This window comes from Sceloporus undulatus, chromosome 4 (genome assembly GCF_019175285.1).
Source record: "Sceloporus undulatus isolate JIND9_A2432 ecotype Alabama chromosome 4, SceUnd_v1.1, whole genome shotgun sequence".
Lineage (NCBI taxonomy): Eukaryota > Metazoa > Chordata > Lepidosauria > Squamata > Phrynosomatidae > Sceloporus > Sceloporus undulatus.
In genome coordinates, this window is record NC_056525.1 from 218,685,563 (window position 1) to 218,695,005 (window position 9,443).

Consider the following 9,443-nt stretch of genomic DNA (forward strand, 5'->3'; position numbering starts at 1 on the left):
TTATTGCAATTATGTTCAATTGCTGCAAACTGAGTTCAAAGTGCAAAAGTTCTTTGCACTCTATTAACTCAATGGGGAGGGGGGAAAGGAGAGTGGCATCTTGTCCTTCCTCACAGCCCCAGGCAAAATCCAACTACTACAGCCACTCCTAACTTGTATATTTTCCTCATTAATAACTTTTGCCATCTTAACCACACTCTGATGTTGCTTGGCCACACTTATCCTGGTTTTCATGTGTGAAATATTTGAGGGTATGGACTTAGGCATGCTCCTCTCCCACACAGCATAAGTAACAAGAAATGAGGATTGCTGTGTGTATTGGTAACATAGGCTTATGAGAAGATAAATGTTCATAATTTGCTATACTTCATAGTTAATGGTCTCTTGAAACCTAAATGTTGTACCCAGCTATTTTGCTCAAAAAGAAATAGTCTTCAGTAATCTGGTTCAGACATGACACTATGGTTTAGCATTATGTGAATATGCCTTGGGCTTGTGTGCTCTCCCCTGATTGCACTACTTCTGGGTTTCGGATGGACCTGTTGCATTTGCTTCAAACCAACCACAGGTTATCACTGCATAGGCAGCTGGTTTAGTCTTTGTGTTTTGGGGTGTGTGTTTGGTAAAAACAGCCCACAGTAGCCTCTTGTAAAAGTTAGTTCCTGCTTCTTGATGCTGTTTTTGCCAAAAGAAGTTTGGTTCCATGGAAGTTTGGGTGGATTGGATACCTCAAAAATACCACAGGGGCTGAATTCATGGCTATACTTTGCTCACTCCTAGTTTAAGAAAACAAACACTTTCATAAGTCATTGTTTGAGAACTGGTTAATTTCCCTAAGCCTTAATTAAGACTAGCCAGGGTTTCTAGGTTTGCACAAAGCACTGAACTGTGGTTATCTAAAAATGGAAGCAAAAGCTCCCAGTTGCTCTAAACCCTCACTGGTGGAGGAGGAAGAAGGAATGAGCCCAAGGCTTGTTGTTTTAACAGTATACCATTGTGTGATAATCAAAGCTAATGTGTGGGGCTTTTCTCAGTCAGAATAGAGAGCCAGCCATCTCATCTTTCTGCAGTACATAGTCTACAATTTTGCTATACAGTAGAGCAGGGCTTGGGAAAGTTACACTTTTTAAAAACTAAAGTGGCCATGCTGGCTGTGGGTTTCAGGGGGCTGGCTAGTGTTAGAAAGTAATTTTTTTCAAGCTTTGCAGTAGAATTCAAGTAGTAGTTACTTAAACCAGGGTTGATAATTTCATTTCATATTTAAACTTGAAGCTGTTATTGTTGCTGTAAATATTTCCTTTAAAAAAAGAAGTTTGGAGACACATTTATGTTGTAATGCTACAGTTCTTCACTGTTCTTTTGCTTTTAGGGTCGGCCATCTGGAGATGCTTTTATACAAATGAAATCTTCTGACCGAGCATTTATGGCTGCTCAGAAGTGCCATAAGAAAACAATGAAGGACAGATATGTTGAAGTCTTTCAGTGTTCTGCTGAGGAGATGAACTTTGTATTAATGGGGGGCACCTTAAATCGAAATGGCTTATCCCCACCACCATGTAAGTTACCATGTAAGTTTTGCTTGGGTCTTGGCGCTATTCTGTGCTGTGTGCTGGTAGGTGCTGGAGCTTCTTTTCCTCACTCTTGTGTTCCTCTCTTGAAAAAGTTCAGGGTATGGGGTCTGGAATGCAAAACCTTTCCACTTGAAATCGGTAGTAGACTTTGATTTATTCTCCTATTGTTTGGGACTCCTATGATTTGAAAAGGAATTGCCTTCCTTATGCTTGCTTTTCTGCTGACACACACTTCTTTTTCTTTCTGGGAGCTTAACTTGCACTGGGCGAGTGTGGATGATTTGGCAGCCTAGCTCCTTAAGAGCACTGCAGTGAGCTCTCAAACAAATGATGATTACATTTTTAAAAGACTGGTATTAGAGGAGCTAAGATCAAATATGGATGTCTAGCTATTATAAGGAGCAATTATGAGTGTTCTGACTAGCTGAACCACAAATTTCATTGGCAGTCATTAGAGGAGAGCTACAAATGTTCCTTGTATATAGTTGCTATCTAGACTACTGCTACTGAAAGTAGTGGTATGTGGACCAATTCCAGTGTGCAAGGCATTGACTGCTGCTCCATGACAAGTTTCTAGGAAAGCAAGAAACACTTGTAGCTAATGAGCATAAATTTGAAGCTACTCCCCAGCACACTGGGGAAAAAACACATCTGATATCTTAAGCAGCACTGTTCTAATTGAAGAAAATTCAAAGACTATGTATATGTCCATCTCTATAGCTTTTTGACCAAGTGAGGAAAACCCATGGTCTTCCATATGTTTTGTACTACAACTCCTACAATCCTTGCCATGCTGCCTGGATCTCTTGGAAGTTGAAGTCCAAAAGCATCACCTTTTAGTGTCACATGTGTATCTTGAGTATCTTTAATGAGTCACAGGTCGTTGTCTAGACTGTGTTAGAATAATTCAGTCCATGATGCCTGTCAGTCAGACATACAGACATGATCGCATATGGTCATGCTAATGTCCTATATGTTCAGAAACAATGCTAGAAATCAAAAGAAGTAAATGCAGGGAGTCACCAAGTGCATCATGATGTGCAGAAAATGCCCCACTTCAGATTAGCACCTACAGTTTTGCATCAGGTATGGAACTCAACATTGGAAGAACCACAAACTTTAGGCCCATCATGATCTTAGCTCAGAGGTTAATGTTTCTTGCTATACATTCCTAACGATCAGGTTATAAGAGGGCTTCAGCCATTCAAAATGGGGGTACTGGAGATAAATGATAGAGTAGCAGTTCCGCAAAGTACTGACATATTCCTTTTATGCTATGAAGAACCACAAAACAGCTGTATAACACACGTTTTATAGGTAGGAAGGTGTTGAGTGCAATCTCTCATATCTGGTTAAAGTAGGGGTGGGACCCTGACCATTGGCCATAATTGTTGTGATTGAGGGGAACTCCTAGGATCTTTGCTGCCCATTTAAAGGAGCAAATTGGTTACATGCGTTAGCCACATGCAGATAAGGAGTCACTGCTAAAAACTGAATGATAAAGCACAGATTCTCCAAATGGCAGAGTATTGCTTGGGGAGTCATCCTTGTGTTCATTGAATTATTTTTAAAGAAATGTATAAACTCATGGTTAGATATCTAAGTGCTGAGAGCTGAGGAAAATTAAAAAGTGAAATTAAAAGTTTGCAAAGTGTGATGTAGGGAAGGAGTACTGATGAGGCTTGACATTAACTACGAAAGAAAATAAAAGTACCCAAGCTTATACACTCCATAATCAGATATGCCCAAGCAAATAATATTTAAGGAAAGGGAATAGAGGTATATATGTCTTCCTCCCCTTTACTATCATAATATTGTGCTAGGGAAATAGAATATATGACAGCCATTCCATATAGATCCATTACTGGACTGGACCTTGGAGAGACTCAAGCAGAAGTTCCCATTGAGCTCAGAAATGCACACACAGCCTGCCTACCCTTACAAGGGTGGTGTTAAGATTAAGAGGAGAGCCATGTACACTGTCACGAGTTATGAAAGTTGCAATCAATGCCAGATTTGTGCAGATGGCTGTAAACTCTCCAAAGACCCACATGAGGTGCATGATTGGCTGCTATAAGCAGACTAGCAAGGGAAAATCTAATCCCTTAATAAAAGTGGATCCCTAAGTCAGTAAGAACCCCCCAAAGATGTGACCTTATGAAATTTCAGACTAAAATATGCATTATAATTTTTAAGATTTCATCTGAAACATTCCTCCCACAAAAGGTCCCAATGTAATTCACCCAGTTTTGGAAAAGTTACTTTTTTGACTACATTGTTCAGAATCCCATACCCATGTATGCAACTTGAGAGAGAGAAAGGGAAAGAGGGAGTACTAGAAAAACTGCAGAGTGTGTCTGCAGAGTATGAGGGAGGAAACATACCTTCTACATGCGTCTGTCATGATCAGGAATGGGTGGTGCAAATGGATTTTCTACATTTACTATGACATTTTGGAACAATAGTGTTGATTTGTTTCTTGATCATATTTTGTGCTTCGATAACTTTGCATGGAAACGTCTTCATCTCTGCTGCCTTCTCATATTCTCTCACCTTAGGCATTTCTCCACCTTCGTACTCCTTTCCAGCTCCCACGGCAGTCATCCCAACTGAAGCAGCACTCTATCAGCCCTCTGTGCTCCTCAATCCACGGACACTTCAACCTTCTACTGCATATTATCCAGCTGGCACCCAGCTCTTCATGAACTACACAGCATATTACCCTAGGTATAAACAAAACAAATGAAAAAGGGAAGAACTCATCTCAGAGGAAATTCATGTTGTCAATGGCTATTTACAAGATATTATTAATTATTACAAGTCTTAAATGCCTTTTTTCTCAAGAGGAACAAAATGTAGTATCTTTAATTCTTGGATTAAGAATGCACCGCAGACTTTCGAAAACTGGTAATAGTTTTATTACACCTACTTAAAAGTCACAACTGATATGTGAGCTTTCAAGATCTTTTGATCTAAAAGCAAGGAGCTTATCCCATCGGCAAATAAGCTGTCTTATCTCTTCCAGCTTCAATTCTGGATTCAGGATGCCCCCAGATATTATCATAACTAAATCACCGCTGATCTAGCCATGATGCTGCCGCCCAGATGCATCCCGAGTCGAAGCCTTGCTCAGCCTACACTTTTTTGAAGTTGGGGAGCTTCCAACTTAAAAAAATGGCTGGCTGAGCACAACGTACTTGCAAGCTTGACAACTTGAGCTAAAAATGTTGCTATTTAATGCAGAACCAAGGAAGTTGCTTTATACAGGCTCAGACTAGCTTCTATCCATCCATCTAGCCTAAGAGCACTTCAATTTTGGGGTCAAGAATCTTTCCCAGCTCTCTTTCGAGGTGCCAGAGACTGAACCTAGAGAATTCTTTACATAGATCATGTATTCTGCCGTTGAGCTACATCCCTTTCTTAAAGCATCTTCTCTGCAGCCATCGGGGTAAAATAATATTTGGGGGGGAGGGGGGGCGCATGCAAGCCCCCAGGACACAAAAGTAATGCATTGTGTAGCACAATTGCTATTTTGCAGTTCTTCACACAGTTTCCTTTCTTTCTTCTTTTGGTTACTTTTGGGGGGGGGGGAGGTTACACTTCCCTGTGGTTATGCTGGGTATGGAATTCTGGGAGATGTAATCCAAGAGTGATTTGGATAATCTCTTCTATTTCATGATTGGTAGAAGGCTTCTTTAAAATCTGGTCTGCATTTATGGTGAAGGTTACTTGGAATATTTATAGTCCAGTTGTCCTACTTCAGTGCTGTTTTGTTTGCTAGCATTGTTTATATGACAGACATATTTTAGAAATGTTCCTAAGCTTTGTAGAATAGGCTTGGACAGATGACAGTGCAACTGGCATGGGTCAACAACTGTTCCCTTTGTGATCATGTCTTTAATTTTAATTTTCTAGTATGCAGCAGAGAATGGATCTGTACACACAGATGAGTCGGCCAGGTCAGTGCCCAAAGAATGGGTTTGTCTTTAAAGGCCCAAGCAGTTAGATTTCTTAAAGGAGGTAAGAATCAACAGTGTCTTTTTTGAAAATGTGTGAGGTACACTCAGGCTTGAATGTGGGGATTCTGAAGAAAGCAAAGACCACACACACACACACACAAAAAACAACAACATTGAGTGATGCATGTGTCCACAGGCCACATATGTTTGTCTACTTCTGTTTTGATATCTGGACTCACAGCATGCTAAGCTTGTTGTATTCATTTCCAGCTGAAATCACCCTACCTCAAATCAGACATATCTATTATGTGAGTGCAGTACGCAAAGGGATCTTGTAGCACCTTTGAGACAAACTGTGGAAAAGAGGTTGCAGCTACACTTTCATAGACTTGGTCTACTTCCTCAAATGCAACTCTGTGAAAGCTTATGCTACAGCTTCTTTCATTCAGTTGTCTCAAAGGTGCTACAAGATCCCTTTGAATAATGATATTCCATACTAACATGGCTATGTCTCTGAATCTATGTGAGTGCAAGCATTATTTTCAAAGATACCTAGAGGACAGGGCTGGGCAACCTCTGGCCTGCCTTATTTCTTTGGACTGCCACTGCTATTATTTCTCACCATAGACTGTGCTGTATAGGGCTGATGAGAGCTGTCATTCAGCAAGAGCTGGAGAATCACACATTGCTTACTCTTGTTGTAAGAAGCTTGAAAGTGTGATGTGAGGACAAGGGGCTCTTCTGGGTTACCTTTGCATTTGACATTCTGAGATTTTCAATTAACTTTGGAATATGGAAAGCTTCATGTCTATTTCTGTTGCTCATTGTGTTGTTTTCAAAATGAGTGGGCAACATCCATTTTATTTCATCCATCTTCTACATCATTCTGTGATTCCTACCCACCCCAGAAAGTCCACATACATTTGTGTTTATCTTCATACACATTTTTCTCTGATTACCACAGCTCTATGCCTACACATTTGCCTACACATTTTTGTATACAATATTTGAACTATCATAAAATTCAAGGAAAGATGGAGTCTAAAGAATAGCTGTTTTGCTTATTAATCCAGAAAATGTAGATCGGGATGGTTCAAGTTTATGGGGCTGAAACCATGTTTATGGAATTGGATTGGGAAGGGACCTTTGAGATCATCTTATCCATGGATAGGCAACCGTATCCTTCCAAAGAGTAGTGACCTATAACTCCCATCACTCTGGTCAGCATATCCAATGATGAGAAATTATTGGAGTTGCAGTCCAAAAAATATGGACAGACTCGGTTCCTCAACCCTTACAGTCCTCACTACTACAGTGGTGCCTCAGGTTACGAAATTAATTCGTTCCGCCATTCCTTTCGTAACCCGAAAATTTCGTAACCCGAAAAGGCTTTCCGTTAGCACTGGAAAGCCTATACCTGCACTTTGCAGCATTTGAATTTCGCGCCGAAATGAATTTCGTAACCCGAAAAATATTTCGTAACCCGAAACAGTTTTTGCCAATCCAACTTTTTCGTATCCCGGAAATTTCGTAACCCGATCATTTCGTATCCCGAGGTACCACTGTACATGAAAGTGAATCAAGCACAGTAAACAAAGTGAACTGGTAGGGTAGAAATGAGTTAAATTATTAAAAATATGAGCGAAGTGAACATTAATGCTTGTTTCCAGAGTACAGTACTCAGTTTTCTTTCCTTATTTCTTAATAGGTTCTACTTGACTTCTTGCACAATGTCAGCCAGCCAAATGGAGATTTATCTGAAACCTAGCACAAGAAAAGTTTCCACTGTCTTGGATATCTGCCTATGTTGATTTTTTTGTGTGATTTTTTTTTAAAAAAATAACCAAAAACACATACACTTTACCAATGACCACAGAGACACGCCGCCTCCCCCCCCCCCCCCCGCCCCTTGCAGTACAAACTTGTCATTTAAAGCTTTTGGAACATTCACTATTTGAGAGCACACTTGCCAAAGTCACAAGAAATATTTTTGGGTTTCTTTTCCCCTGTGGTACGGTATTCAAAATGTTAAATTATTTTTCTGTCACAGAAAGGATCCTACTTGAAATTAGGACACTACTAAAAATTTGTTGAAATAGCATGTCGTGCTAAACCAAACTTTGTTTTTTTTAATTTGCACATGCTTTTTTTTTATATTAAAGACCTTGGGATCATATTCTTTGGCCTTTTATTAAAATGGTTTTGTTTTGTATATATTTATTTGTTTAAAATGTATCTTTGGATTCTAGCCAGATTTACTTGACAGTGTAGAAAGTGCTTAAGAATGTAAAATGCAATATGTTGGAGAGGAGAGAAGTACTGTAACTTTTGTAATATATTATATAAATATAATATATGTATACAGTATATATAAAACTTATAAACTGTAATGTTCTAAACGTGCATATTGCACATATGACTACTGTATATTTAAGTTACTGTCCCACGATATTCTGACAAGGGAGATTATCACTGTGGTGTACAAAGCCTCCAGCAATTCTGCTATTCCACAAAGCCAATGATAAAACCTAGTTATTAGGATTATATTAAAAACTGTAAAATTAAGGGGATTGCAATACTTGCTCACAACTATGGAGGAAATAATTAAGGTATATGGCACTGGAGGTTACTGAGGGAATGTAGTCTAGATAACCTCATTTTAACACTCAGTATCTGGCCCCTCTCCTGAGCTCAATAATGAATTGTTACCAAAAGCAGTGGGAAAAATAAATAAAGGGCTACATCACTGTTGTAGAAATTGGTCTGAGATGCTCTATATGGGTTCTGTGCCATACTTGGATGGTCTCCAATCCTTGACCAATGTTGCATTTGCATCTTCCACAAGTATTAAAACTGTTTTAAATCCATTGATTGACCTCCTTGATTTGAATTTGGTGTCCATGTAGTCCTGGTGGAAGAGTCAAAGGCTGGGTTTTAGGGCCCTTTTCTTCTGATAATGACTGCCAAATACCTGCTCTCCAGGCTGGAATTGGCATTCTTGACAGGGTTGGCTTTTGTAAAAGCAATAGCTGTAATGTCAAACTGTGTACAAATGGTTTTCCAAATAGTAAGGCATGTATCTAAACGTTTTTAGTTGGGTTCCAGCTTCAAAACAAATGCATCAAGTGTCAGATGCATCCAACACCAATGTTTGCATATGGGATGCAGAACTTGAAAAGACTACTCTTTGTGCTACAGAGTTTTCCATCCAGCATAGCCACCAGCCATTTTAGCTAGGGGTGGAGGAGACTATAGAAGACGTTAATTACTGTCAAGCGGACTTTGACTTATGATGACCCTATGAATGAGAGACCTTTAAGATCCTGTCATCAACTGTCTTGCAAACTCAGGGCCGTGCCTTCCTAGATTGAATCAGTCCACCTGTAGCTGATAGTACTGTATTTTCTTTTCCTACTGCCTTCCACTTTACCAAGCATTACTATCTTTTCCAATGAGTCTCATATGATCAAATTACAACAGTCTCAGGGTCATCTTCATTTCTAAGTAGTGGGATTCAGGCTTTGCACACCCCCCCCCTTTTTTTTTTTTTGGCAGTCCATGGTATGCATAGACTCTATTCCAGCATGACATTTCAAGTGAGTTGATTTTCTTCCTGTCAGCTTTCTTCACTGTCGAGCTTTCATAGCCCTACACTGAAATTGGAAAGAGTTGTAGTCCAAAATTATTTTGCCAAGCTTTAGTATACTACTAATATTCCAATTCAAAGAAGCTAACTTTACTGCAAGCTCTTTGGTATGGATCAAAATGTTCCACTTGCCTTCAAAAATAGAGACAAGCAGTCATGCCTGTGCACAAACATTTTCTCTGGGCCTGGAACAACCTTGTTAATGTCACTTGCCTTACCCCATTCCTCCATCTATTTTGAAAGCAGGTGGCATGTTCCTTAAGATCC

General features: G+C 39.6%; 1 protein-coding gene across 5 annotated transcripts in view; it reads left to right on the plus strand.

Moving 5' to 3' along the window:
- Positions 1-8,391, plus strand: part of ESRP1 (epithelial splicing regulatory protein 1) — a 51,992-nt gene extending 43,601 nt beyond the window's left edge. For 2 of the 5 annotated variants that reach the window (XM_042465175.1, XM_042465178.1), the window contains 4 exons: positions 1,370-1,568; positions 4,130-4,298; positions 5,487-5,591; positions 7,239-8,391. In XM_042465175.1, the coding sequence (XP_042321109.1) occupies positions 1,370-1,568; positions 4,130-4,298; positions 5,487-5,577 (459 nt within the window). In that variant the 3' untranslated portion in view covers positions 5,578-5,591; positions 7,239-8,391. The remainder of the gene's footprint in view (positions 1-1,369; positions 1,569-4,129; positions 4,299-5,486; positions 5,592-7,238) is intronic. The other 3 variants (XM_042465176.1, XM_042465179.1, XM_042465177.1) reach the window with 2 other exon arrangements.
- The last annotated feature ends 1,052 nt before the right edge of the window (positions 8,392-9,443 follow it).